Source organism: Sceloporus undulatus, chromosome 4 (genome assembly GCF_019175285.1).
Source record: "Sceloporus undulatus isolate JIND9_A2432 ecotype Alabama chromosome 4, SceUnd_v1.1, whole genome shotgun sequence".
NCBI classification, from domain to species: domain Eukaryota; kingdom Metazoa; phylum Chordata; class Lepidosauria; order Squamata; family Phrynosomatidae; genus Sceloporus; species Sceloporus undulatus.
This window is the reverse complement of record NC_056525.1, coordinates 41,009,849-41,024,506: the sequence shown is the minus strand read 5'-3', so window position 1 is coordinate 41,024,506 and position 14,658 is coordinate 41,009,849. Positions and strand designations below refer to the sequence as shown.

The 14,658-nt window shown below is 40.2% G+C and overlaps 1 protein-coding gene across 5 annotated transcripts in view; it reads left to right on the top strand.

The window, feature by feature from the left end:
* Positions 1–14,054, top strand: part of CBFA2T2 (CBFA2/RUNX1 partner transcriptional co-repressor 2) — a 125,513-nt gene extending 111,459 nt beyond the window's left edge. For 3 of the 5 annotated variants that reach the window (XM_042461876.1, XM_042461875.1, XM_042461878.1), the window contains exons 9-11: positions 1,976–2,050; positions 9,704–9,894; positions 10,750–14,054. In XM_042461876.1, coding sequence (XP_042317810.1) covers positions 1,976–2,050; positions 9,704–9,894; positions 10,750–11,040 — 557 coding nt within the window. In that variant the 3' untranslated portion in view covers positions 11,041–14,054. Of the gene's footprint in view, positions 1–1,975; positions 2,051–4,277; positions 5,148–9,703; positions 9,895–10,749 lie in introns of those variants that run through there. The other 2 variants (XM_042461877.1, XM_042461879.1) reach the window with 2 other exon arrangements.
* Positions 14,055–14,658: the final 604 nt, after the last annotated feature.

The following is a 14,658-nucleotide window of genomic DNA, read 5'->3' as shown; positions in this document are numbered from 1 at the left end:
GGCAAGTCCCAATAAACCCTCAGCTTTTGTAACGGCTGATAACAATGCCAGATAAACCTGTGTGGAGCAGAGAAGGACACTTATAGAATCATAGAGTTCAACGAGACCACCAGTCCAACCCCCTGCCATGCCAAAACACAGCTAGCCATCCACCCTCTGTTAAAAAAGAAGGCCCCATCACACTCTGAGGCAGTGTGTGCCTCTGTCACAGAGTTCTTATCGTCAGGAATTTCTTCCTAATGATTTTTCCCCCTGTAGTTCAAATTCATTGCTCCATGTGCTAATCCCTGTAGCAGCAAAAAACTAGCTTGCTCCAGATTTGATATGACACACTTTCAGTTATTCAAACATATTCACTGTTAACCTTCTCTTCTCCAAGCTAAACATAAGCAGCTCCTTAAGCTACCCCCATAGGGCTTGGTTTCCACACATTTTACCATTTTGGTTACACTCACATTCCATTTAGTCAATATCTTTCCTGAATTGTGGTTCCCAGAACTGAACACAGTATTTCAGGAAAGGTCTGACCAAAGCAGAATAGGATGCAAGGTAGCTCACAGCATAGATAAAAATAAAGAAGGGGTGGTAAAAGCAATGATACAGGTGAGAGCTGAGAGTATGTTCTGCCCTTGAGTTTCTCCAAATTAGACTGTAAATTACATTAATATCTCAGTGTTAGACTTTTCTCTCTCTCAGAGATAGGGTAATCTCATTTCACTACTTAGCCACTGAGCTCCATAAGAATATAATCTTTGGCAGCAGCACCAGTAAGTATTTACTGTACTCAGTTCCTGAGAATTTAACACTCCAGTTCTCAAAGGGCTGACTCCTTAAAATACACCCAGTACTGTTATCTGAAATTCTTGGAAAACAAAGGTCTCTGTAAATGCCAGGTGCTATTAGTAAAGATTAATATCTGTTACAGCAGGAGGAAGCAGATGCTTGATGAGATACATTTATAAGTGCATAGCCTGTGATGACAAGAATATTAAAAGATGGAAATGGGTTATGCTGTATAATAAGTTACACGGGACATCAAATTAAAAGTGGACATTTTTCATTTTGCCATGTGGTGAACCCTGTTAACTTCAGAAATGTGTTGGCTTGGGTTTTATGTGATTAACCCTTCCTTGTTCTCATTATGCCCCCCCTTACTGAACAGACCAGGTTCGGAAGCTTCAATTAGTTCAAAATGCTGCAGCCAGATTAGTCGCGGGAACCTCAAGGTCAGACCATATAACACCTGTATTAAAATCTCTTCACTGGCTGCCAATTTGCTTCCGGGCCCAATACAAAGTGTTGGTTATTACCTATAAAGCCCTACATGGCTTCGGCCTGAGTTACTTGAGGGAGCACCTCTCCCTACATAATCTGCCCCACACTCTCAGAACAACAGGGAAATTCTTACTTGAACACCCTAAGGTGAGACTGGTAACGACTCAACCAAAGAGCCTATACAATGACTGCTCCAACTCACTGGAATGTACTCCCGGAGGAGATTCAACTTAGCTGTACATTGGAAGCCTTCAAAAAGGCCTTGAAAACCTATCTCTTCCAGTTAGCATATCCTCCCGATTCTCTCTAGAGAAAGTATTTCCCAACTAGATTAAGACGACTACCCATAACTGATATCCCGACTATTTTTAAATGCACTGTTTTTAATAATTGAATTGTTTATAACTGTTTTTAATCTGTTTTTAATATTGTATTTGACATGTGTCACAGAGTTTTATCGTATGTACACCGCTTTGATCTGGAGGAAAAGCGATATATAAATATGTGCAATGACCTTTGGTCAAAAGCAATAAAGTTTTGATTTGATTTGATATATAAATAAAATTATATAAATAAAATAAAATTATATTATTATTAAAAGCTGTATTATTTATTATTAGACAATTGTGTAACAGATCTTAGAAGTTAAAAGTGAACATTTCTGCCTCTAATATTCTTGACACCACCCTTCTTGCTACAGAATCTCAGCGGGAGTTCAGCAGCAGGTCAGGAGGAACAGCCAGTTATGTCACTGAGGAGATATGGAAAAAAGCTGGTAAGTAAGGAGATTGTCATCAGAGGACTGAAGTGTTTTAGATGTCACAGGAAAAAAACTACAGTACTAGGATTTGAGGAAAGCATAAATATATTCCTGTCTTATTACCTTAGCAGTAATAGTGGCTAGAGCCAACCAGAGCCTCTAAACAGAGGGACCCAGCTTGCACCCATTGTTGCTTATCAATTTGATCTGGTAGACTGACTCAGATAGGGAAGTTGTACTGGTATCTTTGCCATCCTACAAGTCTCTGAGACACTAATGCTGCTTGAATTCAGTTCAACGCTGGCTCTTGCCTGGGCTCATTTTGCTGCTTGCGGATTTTAACAAGATTCCCACCCTCAAATTCCACGCACAGATGTCACCTGGAACAGCAGTTGAATCCTTCATCTGAAGGCAGCTGGCTAGCGTAGGAAACAGAGCAGTCTGTTTAGCAAATAGTTTCTTTCCCTCCAAGACCTTTCTGCTGTCTCCTAGCATTTGCCAGTTGAAGTGACTGCCTCAACTCTGCCTGATGATAAGTCACTGATGTTCTAAATAGGACTATCCAGGTAGATGTCACAAATAATGAATTAAGCCACTTTCTCTCAACATAGGACTCATAAAGTACCACTTTAAAAAAAGGCAACAAATGATAAACAAAACGGTTAAAAACAATTAAAATAACACTGATATAAAACAGTCTAAAAGCACTTAAAACATAGCTTCATGGGGAAAAATACAGCAAATACACACTATTAAAAGAACTTTATCCAATCTAAATACAGTGGTCCCTTCTTTTACACAGGAGATCCATTCCGTACCTCCCACCACATAAAAGAAATTCTGCGTATGCTTGAGCCCCATTAGAAGTAATGGGGCTCATGCTTACGACGGTGCGGTGATGTGCTTCTTCTGGCGTTGCTTTCAGCATGTGCTGAAAGCTGCATATAATGCGCCCGCGTCATACGCGGGCACACTGTAAAAACCAATCTAAATAAAAGGTCTTTACCTATCAGTAAAATAAGAGTAGAGGAGAATAGCATAGCCTCCTCTGGGGGACAGTTCACTTGGGAGCGACTGTCAAGAAGGCCCTCTCCCATGCCCTCACCAGAAATGCCTGCAGCAGTGGTGATTCCGATAGCCCTTTCCTGAGGATTTTAAAATTCAGGCAGACTCATATAGGAAGATACAATCTTTCAGATAGTCTGGAGCTAAGGTCTTCACAGGTCATAACCAGCACTTTGAATTATACCCAGAAACAAATGAGAGCCAGTGATATTGTTGCAACAAAGAACATATATTCCTTGTAACCAGCCTAGTCAGCAATCTTTTCACAGCATTTTGAACCTGCTGAAGTTTCAGAACACGTTCCAAAGGCAGACTCATATAAATTCTCTTACCATAATCCAAGTGTCTTGTAATTAAGGCATGTGCCACCTTAGCCATGTATGGCATATCTAGTAATGGACACCGCTGATGCACTAGTTTTAACTGTACAAGTGCACTCCTAGCCACAGCTGAATTCTGAGCATCCAGAGTCTCCTCCTGCCCTCATCCATTGCCTCAGTTCAGGAATGCACCCAACTTATCCAACACAGGCTGAATTCCTATGGGTAGATCTGCCTTTTGATTGACCAAGAGCACCTTAAAATAACAACACCCACTTGGTCCTTGTTTCAGTTTTGTTCGGTGGAAACAGCTAGTAGAGGGAAGCACAGCAGACTGATATGGGGAGTAAGCTCAAGGAAATTCCTTGATAGGAACAGAGTAAAAGAGAATTCAGGAGACATAGCTGTGTTACTCTGGATCAGTATGCAAAGGGATATTACTGGTGTGACAACTGAGAGAAAGAGGTTTGTAGTATAAACTTTCATAGACTGAAGTAAATGAGATGGCACATGGAAAAAAATATTCACAGATGCCCACTTTTGGAATTTCTGAATATCTTTGGTCAATAATATTTACCTTTTCCAGCGGTGGTGGCAGAAACATCTTGTCATGGGTTGCTCCTCCTCGTCACACTGGGAGACACTCTGGTAGACAGACAAGCCCTCAGTCTTGTCCCTACCTCTGCTCTGAGTAAGCTATTTCTTAGAGCTGTTTCTCTTCCCTTATTTCTTTGAGGATAACTTTCATTCTATATTTTTCTTTTTCTATTCTGAAGTGTCTTTATCTTCTGGCCACTTTTATTTTAAAAAATTCCAATCTCTCATCTTTCTTGTCTAATTTTTGTCTTTTTCCTCAGAGGACTAAACAGTGTAAGGGTGATTAGTGGGCCTGTGGTTATGGCACACTGCAACTCTATGAAGAACAGGCCCCGGGTGTCAGAGGAACCTCACTCTCTGCCCCTTTTTCTGAGCTTGGGGATACCAGGAACCAAGCAGCACAGCATTAAAAAGCTGAAGAAGAAGGTGACACAGACAGAAGAGGAAGGATCTTCTACCCAAGACTGCAGTGTGAATCATTGGAAACACTGCTCCTGTATTGGGTCCAGGGAAATGAATTATGAGTAAATGGGATATGTGGTATGTAAAGTTTAGATCTCCTTGCCAGTGGTAGCTGATCAAATCTACGCTCTGGCTTTTGTGACTGGCTGCATGCCTTTGTTGCCAGAGGAATGTTGAGTGCATTAGCACATTACCACCAAGCAGATTTTACCATTCTGTATGAGCATGAGCAAGAATATCACAGGGGGGTCTTGGGGACACTAAATGTGGGTCCCCAAAGCAAAGGGAATCATCCTTCCCCACCGTCCCCAAAAGTACAGGAGTCTGCGATTCCTTTGTATGAGAAAGGGCCATTTCATCCAAAGAGTTTTTGCTGCAACTACCGTTTTATGCCGACATTGGTGTAAAGCCCAGTGCAGCTGCCATTTTGTGCACTGAAGAAAAATAGTAAAGAGGCCAGCAGAAAAGGGCCTTTGAGGAATAAAAATAGAAAATAAAAAGACTTACCAGCAATACATTGCTCGGATAACGAATGAGGAGAGGGTTCAGTATCTCCTGTATTGTCTAAATCAGGGGTAGGCAACCCTTTTGAGCCGGGGGCCGGGTTGCTGTCTCTCAGACAACTGGGGGGCCGAAGCCAAAAAATAAATAAATATTTTTTTTAAAAATTAAATAAATAAATAAACTGGGACAAATGTAGGACAAAATTTTCAAATGGAGGGCACTTTTTAAATAAAAAAATGGAGGACACGCGAAAAAATTTGCTATTTTTTTTTAAAATGTTAAGATAAATGCATGTTTCTGAGGCTTCTATAGACAATTGCCCCACCATGCCCCTCGCGTGAGACACCAAAGGCCCCAGCGGCAATCAGCGGCAGGACCGGGCTGGGGGCCGGTCCCAAGGCCTCGCCGGGCTGCATCCGGCCCGCGGGCCGCAGGTTGCCTACCCCTGGTCTAAATATATAGCAGGGGAGCTTTCTGAGAAGAGGATGGCCCTGATACAGGGACTCTGTCTTCTGTGAGGCTTTTTGGATAGAGGATATTGCAGTGCACATGGCCCTTAAAGTCTTGGCATTGCCTCTCCCCTCCCCAGCAATCAGTCTAAAACAGGGTCCTGATTTGCTACAAGGCAAGGGCGACTCTTTTCCGAAACCAGGACCTTCAGTGGTAGACTTCATGAAAGTGGCAGATTTCATGAAAATAGTCAGGGAAGAGTGGGGTAAACCTGCCACAGTACACCCAGATTCTATGTTTGTTTAGAAGTTTTATAATTTACCTCAACAGGTAATGGCAGAACTACAGATCTTATAGGTAGCTGCCCTACTATCAGCCCTGGTATCTTCTCCATAAAGATGGGGAAGACACTTTACAAAAACAACTTGAGAACAGCAGATGATGCATTTAGGACATATGAGGTATCCTCCTTGATAATTAAGGGTACATCAGCAATATCAGTATTCTTGAGGGCTGCCTTTGTATGGGCTAAAGATCTTATCCATGAAGTCCCTCAAGGAAACAGCAAATTATGCCAAGGCATTAATAAGCTGCACAAAGTGACTGTTTTCTCAGCTGATTCCAGACTAGATGTAATGCAGTTTAGTGCTAGAGCACAGGCAGCCTCTGTACCTGTGGCAAATTTGGCTAAAAAACCAAAAGTGTCACATAGATGCCCATTTTAAGCAAAAAATGACATTTGCCCTCTTTACTGGTGGCAAGTTCTTCAGGAAATCACTGGATCCAGTATCTGTAGGGACAAAAGATAAGAAGAAAGCATTAACTTCTTCACATAAACAAGAGGAAAGGAGGTCCCTTCAACAGGGACAGTCCTCTTTTTGTCCCCATGGATACAATTATGGCACCTTTTGTACAAGAGAGAATACATTTGGCAGACATTGGTCTGATCATAAATACAACAATATCAATAGCAGTACCAATTCTGGCAAAACAAGGAAAGAAGTTGCCTCAATATTGACTGTCTGGAGGTAAAGATGGGAGAAAAAATGCAGTCTTTCTTTCATATTTGGGAGGAAACCACACCAGATCAATAGGTCCTCTCAACACAGAAAGAAGACTCTCTGATAGATTTTAAGTACTTTTTCATTGCTTCCCCAAAGTTCAGAAAGGCAGAGAAGGCTGATGCTAGAAACCATAGAACATCTGATTGAGACTGGGGCCATCAAGAACTGTACCATCATCAGAAAGATGGAAAGTCTGTTGCTCCATCTTTTTAATTTTGCTGAAAAAGAACAAATCATTGAGTGTGATCCCAGGATCTGAAAGGGGTCAGTTGGTTTGTGAGGAAACACAAGTTCAGAATGGCAACTCCACTTTGAGATGGAATGGTCACAGCTTTTCCTCTATGCTGACAGGCATGCTATCTAGATTCCTAAGAAAACTAATAAAAGAAAGGGCAGAAGTAATACTAGTATCACCTCGTTGGTCAAGACTAGAGACTGGTTTTTGGAGATACGTGCACTGTCCAGGAACACCTCAAGATTCCAACAAGGCAAGTCCTTCTGACAAAAGGCCAGGTGTGACATCCAGATCTGGCATGATTTCCATGCATGGAAATTAAATGGAGCATCCTGTTGCAAGATGAACTTGCACCAAAAGTGGTTGAAATGATCATCAGTTTGAGACACCCCTATACCAGGCAAATCTATGAATACTCATTTTGAGCCTTCAGAATGACGGGCCTGAGTTGTGCATCAGTAACTGAAAACTCTTTTATTGTTTTTGAAAGATGGTTTGGAAAATGGTCTTAGACCAACCACACTTAAAAGACAGGTTGCAGTGATTTCTTTGGCTCTTCTTCCAGCTCTTCCACCTCAAGAAACCTTCAGCACAACCATATGTCAGACATTTGTTCATAAGGTCCTTTCAGCTATAACAAAGAATCCTTTTGAACCACTGCAACAAGTTTCACTTAAATTCATCGCCTGGAAAGTTCTCTCTTTTTGTTGCTATATCTTCCACCTGATCAGAACTGGAGGCTCTCTCTGTAAGGAAAGAGCTATGCATTTTTCATCAGGATTCTTAGTACAGTACTGTAACTGGACTCTACAGTCATACCGAAAGTTTTTTTTAAAAATAGGACTCATGAAATAATCTTACCTACCTTTTGTCCTCATCCAGTAAAGGAATACAAGATATTACAGCTCACTCTGGACATGCAGAGGTCATTGAAAATCTATGACAAACATACTCAGTGTTGTCACTCATTCTACCATAGTTCTAAAATCTTTGTAATTTTAGCCACAAATGCATCTATTGTAGACATCTGTAAGGATGCAACATGGGCTTCTCATTCTACTTTTGTCTGCCACTACCGATTTGATGCTATTGAATCTGTGGAGGCCTCATTAGGAAGATGTGAACTACAATTTGTGGTGTCCACTTAATGTCTCAGTTCACCCACTCATTGGCTGGGGAGCTTTGGTAGATCCCCTGACAGGAAGTTTCCCCCTCTACTGCTGGAAAAAGGAACATTGATCTTACCTGTAAGATGTTTCTTTTCAGCACTGGAGGCAGAAACATCTCCCCCAACCGGAACTGAGGAAAGCATTTCCCATTGGGAGGGGAGGATTAAAGTTTATTTACCTTCACATTGTTATCCACATTGTTAATTGGAGGGCATTTTTTCTTTGTAATTTACTCTGTTTCTGTTGTGAGTGGTATGTTAGCTACTCATTTTCTCCTTGGCTATAACATGGACTGAGGGCTGTTTTGGGTTGCTCCTGCTGGTGATGGTTCCCACAAAATCTCCTTCCTGCATACCATAGTGATGAGGAGGAGCAACCCATGACAGCGTTTCCCCACCTCTACCACTGAAAAGGAACATCTTACAGGTAAGACCAATGTTCTTCTTGCTTCTTTTGCTTGGTGCAACAATAGATAAGGCTATGGATAAATGTTTTAACAACAGTTTGCAACAGTTTCAAAAGCAGTACTTTTAGTCTGAAAAGCTGCTAGGTTTTTAAACAATTAAAAAAGACTTTGCTTTAAGCTAGCATTATAAATTAGCTTTACAACTAACAAAATCAAATAAACTTATTTGCTTGAGAGCAGGTGATGATTTCTGCCTTCCCCTTTTCTTGGGAGAGATGTCTCTCAAAGTGGTGTGTATATATATATCAAGGAAATAGCTTCCTTTGCCCACACTGACATTTGATCCTATTGGCTGTTGTGATTCATGCAATTTTGTTAATAATACAACAAAGTTACCTCTTATATGATGATATCATAGATGCTTGTAGACAGAATCATTGCATTGTGGACAAATGAGGCTGAGGAGGAGAAAATGACACCATAAAGCATCACCAGTCAAAGGAACAAAAAATGCCAAATGGCACCAAAACAATGCACATGTATCTAGGTGGGTATATTTTTGGTAACCACTTGGGCTGTGTCAAATATACATATTTCTAAAAAGAATGGTGAAAAAATAGGTTTAACCTTGAGTGTGACACTTTAGCTAGATCTGCCTTTCCCAGGGAGATGTCCACCAGATGTTTGGGACTGCAACTTCCATCAACCCCAGATAGCATGGGCAGTAGCTTTGGATGATGGACAGTGTGGTGCAGAATGTCTGTGAAGCAGTGTTGAGGAAGGCTGGGCAAATGTGTTTGGTTTTGATCCAAGAAAATGAGGATCAATTTCTTCTCATCTTTGAGGCTTTCTAGGTATCCTTGGGCAAATCAGCTCAGGTTGATTTACCCATTTGATGGTAAGAGTAAGGTGAGGTTTTATTTATGTATATTCATCTTTCCCTTTCCTTCCTTTAAGCTAGTTGACTTCTCCCCTTGTAGTGAAAGTCCAGCAATGTTTGTGAGCCCTAGTTGTTGGCTTAAAACTGGTGCATATGTGCTGTGTGTCCACATACATCATTTTAGATTTTTCTGCCTTGTTGCATTGTTTAATATGTTTTTAGCCTGTAATTATTATTATTTTTATTTTATTGGTTTGTTTTAAACTGATTTTATTCCCTGAGATTTTGTGATACAATACATCTTAGGCACACTGGAAATGAATAGGTAAAACTACTTGCAGGAGGTTTTGAATACCTATGTGAAATGTAATATCCATGCATTCTTAAATGATGCTTCAGAATTCTGGTTAAACCAGGTTGACCATCTTATTGAAGTTGATTGTAGGATGACCTTTTAGGAGCTGCTCTTTACCTTTTCCCATGAAGCCATTTGATGAGATTCTTGTTTTCCTTCAGAAGAAGCTGTGAATGAAGTGAAACGGCAGGCCATGTCCGAAGTACAAAAAGCTGTTGCAGAGGCTGAGCAGAAGGCATTTGAAATGATTGCATCTGAAAGGGCCCGCATGGAGCAGACCATTGCAGATGCAAAGCGGCAGGCCACTGAAGATGCTTTCCTAGTGATCAATGAGCAGGAGGAGTCTACCGAGGTAAGGAGACAATGGAATCTTTTGCGAATCTTGGGAAGGCAGGGGAATAGGCCTAAGGCAAAATCATAAAGATGACGGACATGGTTTTTCAGGATTCATCAAAGCACTTTACCAGCTAATTTTCTAGTACTTTTGATGAATGGCCCTTGCCCATCAAAGGTTTTTTCACATGCTTCTTCCAAATGAGCTTATTCAAATCCACTGTATGGCTAATAAGCTAAAAATTGATTTGTGAAATGTTGTTATCTTAGTAACATCAGATACGGGGGCTTTTATCAATACTGCTAAACATTTGCTTTATAGACATAGAAGCTGATATTTGTTATCCTATTATACAGTTGTTATCCTTCTATGCTGGTTTCTCTTGTTATTAGCTGTAAGCAGGCTACCATGCAAATAGAATCTGATAAACTACTCCATTCTTCTGTAGAGCACATGTAAATGCCCTAGATTATTATTATTATTAAACTTTATTTCTATAGCGCTGTAATTATACACAGCGCTGTACAAAGTCGGTAAAATTAGGAGTAAATAAAAGCCTGCCCAAGGCGTACATTCTAAGATAATAACAATTAAAAGAGGAATAGATGAAATTACCATATAGAAAGGAAAAAACAGATTAAAAACATCAAATATCAAACAAATCACATCACATCAAATCAAATATGTAAAGGTATTTTTCTCACCACCAGTGCTGGCTTATTTCTCACCACCAGTGCTGGCTTATTAATACAGTAGCTCGTGTAACATTTCCTTGGAGCTCTTGATCATCTTGAAAATGATAATAAAAAGCAAAGCCGTTGATTGGTGTGTGTTTAACAGAAATATTCTTTTTTTTCTTTTTTGCTTTTTCAGAGCTGCTGGAACTGTGGTCGTAAAGCCAGCGAGACATGCAGTGGGTGCAACAGTGCTCGCTATTGTGGTTCCTTTTGCCAACACAAAGATTGGGAAAAGCACCACCGAATCTGTGGTCAGGGCTTACACAGCCAGGTCAAACCAATCCCCTTACCAGCAGGGCGGTCTGCATCAACAACTCTGAAAACAGTAGATGGGATAGCAAGTCCAGCTCTGGAGAAAACATCTACTACCACATCTCGATCCTCCACTCCAGCTTCTGTGACAGCAATAGACACAAATGGTCTCTAAAAGAGAAGGTTTCACACAACACATTATTTGTTTTCTAAATTTGAAAAAAAAAACACATCCTCAAAACATATTCAAAAATTTGTCCTTGAGGACAAAAGCATTCACATTATTATATCAGAGGCATTTTGATCTAATTTTAAGATGTTCATGTTAGCCCTCCACTGCTGGAATCTCAGGATTCTCTCCCTGGTTTCCTAGAATCCTGAGAACTTTAGTCCTGTTGTTTTATTTCATTTAAAGTTCCTTAAAGGGAGATTTTATTGTTTCATGCTTCTAAAAAGGAGGTTATTCTCTATTTTACTGCAAAGCAGAGTTGTTTGGGCAAACTCTCCTCTCAGTTTGGTATTCAGATTCTTCTCTTGTACAGTCTAGGCCAGTGGTCCCCAAACATTTTCAGGCTACTGCCATTTTATCTTGGGTGACAACTCTAGTGCGCTCCCCACCACATGCTAGGCAAGGGGGAAAGGAGGGGAGTGCACACCTGCCCCCTCCCTACCCTTTTGCCTTGGCTAGCTGACTTGAACTAGCTAGCCCAGACAAGAGGGAACAGAGGAGAGCTTGTTCACACCTGCCGCCATCCCTTCCCTTTTCCTTCACACCCTGGACAGACAGACAGATCCAGAATGAAGTGGGATCTAAAATTGCTTCATGCAGTGACTTACCAGCTATCTCACTTCATCCATTTTAATTTGTTACAGTTAGAGAGCAGGTGGCTTATGTTGACCATAGGCCTTTACAGATTTAAATGTTTCATCCAAAGATTTTTGTAAAATGGTTTCCCGCTCTTTTACATCTTTAAATTGGTTTATCTTGTCTGTGTATGAGTTGTTGGCTATAAATATATTATTTAATCAGTGTATACATTAGATGATATGCACCACACCTGCATTATTCCAGCTGCTGTTTCATTTCTGGTCCAGTCTCTCAGAGCATGCTTGCTAAACTGAGCAGGGTTTGACTATCTATAACACCAAAGGCTAATGGAATTCTCTTTCTTCTCTCATCACTTTATGTGTACGTTGATTCCAACTAAAAAATCCATATGTGGAAAACCAAGCAATGTGACACCTTTTCAAAGCATTAGGCTGTGGTTCTGAGATTTGCCCCTTGCGCTTTACAAACGTGCAACATTTCCTGTGCTGTATTTCAGAAAATATCTCTAGAACAGGACCTGGGTAAAAAAAAGCCTCCTCATCTTTGAAGTAGACAATATTTATCTAGATATATATGGAGTCATTCTGTTGTTTAAAATGGCCAAGCAACCTGTAGCTCTTCAGCTGTTGAACTACAGGTCCCATTATCCTTCACTATTATTCTTGCCAGCCGGGAGTTGCTAATTGTCAATATCTGGAGGACCACAATATTCCTAAAAGAGTGGCTGTGTAAAGTTTTACTTTGTGATTGGTTCAGACATATATAAAGGGGGGTGGGGGTAGTACACTGTGTTCTCCCATTTGTAACTTTGCCACAAAAACATGTTTTGCTTGATTGGAATGTAAAAAGAAATCATTTTTTGCTGTTAAATCTGAAAAAGAAAGAGGAAACAGGTAGGTATTGTTTCCATAATGCTGAAACATGGTTTGGCATTCTGTCTAAACAAGGAGGGGCAACTGTCAGAGATGAAGGGGCCAGATTGGTGCTACAAATGTTCTTGAAGAGAGTGTACCCCACACTGAAAAAGATGTCCTTATGCACCTCTCGGTTTTTTCAGTCAGTTCCTGTTGGTAAAAAGGTCTCTCCTGGTCCTAAAATAGTGAAACTGCTCCTCCACAGGAGGAACATGGGGGCATTTCCCCCAGAAAATTAGGAGTCCTGTGGGCTGCGTGCAGCCCATGGACCACACTTTTCCCACCCAGGTCTAAATCAACCTGTTGTAGCCCAACACTGGTTTCATTATAATATGTCAGCAGAGCTTCTGTAATTGTTTACTTTTTTCTTATCCATATGTTAAGTGTCTCCAATTTTTAATGTATCTAAATATGCAACTGCTTGGAAAAATATTCCAAATTATGTATGCAATCCCTTCCCCAGTGTCATATTGCCAAAGAGGGAAATCTTATGATCAGTGAGGAGGAGTAAGCTTCTGAAGCTATCAAAATACCCTGATTTATTGGCAACCCTTATTGGCTCCAATAAAATGGAAACCACAAATAGGCTACAAGGAGCTTGGAAAAAAAATCCAGAAGTGTAGATAGAAACATTTATTGTTCCAGTTCTTTCATTTGGGCGACCTTGAAAAATTAAGTTTCCCTGATGAAGAGCTGTTATAATTAAAAGGATCTAAAATAACTTGGAATAATAAATACCATTTTTGTACTGCATTTTTAAAATTCTTGGTCATCTCTGTTAGCTGCAAAACTTTCTCTGCCACACAAAAATCTTGAGTGTTTTGTTTTGTTTTGTTTTTCTTTAAAAGAAACTTCTACTAATATAGAACTTCTTCTAGTGCTGCAGGGACCTATCAAGACTGCTCTCTGTAACATCCCCATAGTTTGGCAGCAAATCGAGAAATCCTAATGAAAATTGTGGTGCTGAAATAAATCTCAGTTGCCACTTAATTCTTTGAAGAGAACTGAATACTGCAAGATCAGTTCCAAAGAACTGTGAGTGAGCATGTGTATGTATGTGTGAGTGTTTGTGTGCTTGAGAGAGGTCTGGCATTCTGAAAATGAGTGTAAATACAGTCTTCCATAACTTAACATGCAAATACAATGGCTTGCTATGTATTAAGAGAAAATATGTTAGTGTAAATAAGTTAAATACTACCTGTCATGCTTTTAAAATGATTTTTTGAAAAGGGGAGTGAAAGATGTGAAATTTTATGGGAAGACTTCGTGGATTCTGTTTTCTATATATATTTTTTGTCATTTGATTCTATACTAGGATTTTTTGTTACCTATTTCATGTGCATAACTTATTTAATGTACTGTATAAAGGAACCCAAACTGTTACAGATGTATTTAGTTTGTTTTACTCACAGTAGTCAATAAAAAGACTATATTCACCTTACAACACCTGCCTTCCTTTACTTGGTTATGTAGAATGCAACTTTTTTAAACAATTCGAGCCAATGTGTGTTGTTGTTATTGTTATCGTTATTTGCCTTCAAGTCGTCTCTGACCTGTGACCACCTTAAGATGAACCTATCATGGGGTCCTCAGTAAGATTTGTTCCTAAGGTGTTTGCCTTTGCTTTCCTCTGAGACTTAAAGAGTTTGACTTGCCCAAGGTCCTCCAGTGGGTTTCCATGACCTCTTGCTCTTTCAAATGCATGTTTTCTACAGTTGTTCAAGGTAGCTGTTAGTATGTGGTTGCAGCCTTGGAATGCCCACATTGTAGAATCATGCTAATCGTCAAGAGAGTGTGCCTATGCGCTTTAGGAATATTAAGTTACATGTCCTACCATGTAAATGTAAAACAATGCAATATAGTCATGAAATGCCGGGGGGGGGGGGTGTTTTTTAAATAAAGGCATAATATGAACAGCATTAAATTCTGGCAGCAGAAATACTAAAATCATACACACACACACACTCCGTTTTTCTGAGAGGAAAAGACTTTAAAAGCCACCACCACGCCAAAAGGAGCCCTGGTGGCGCAGTGGTTAAATGCCTGTACT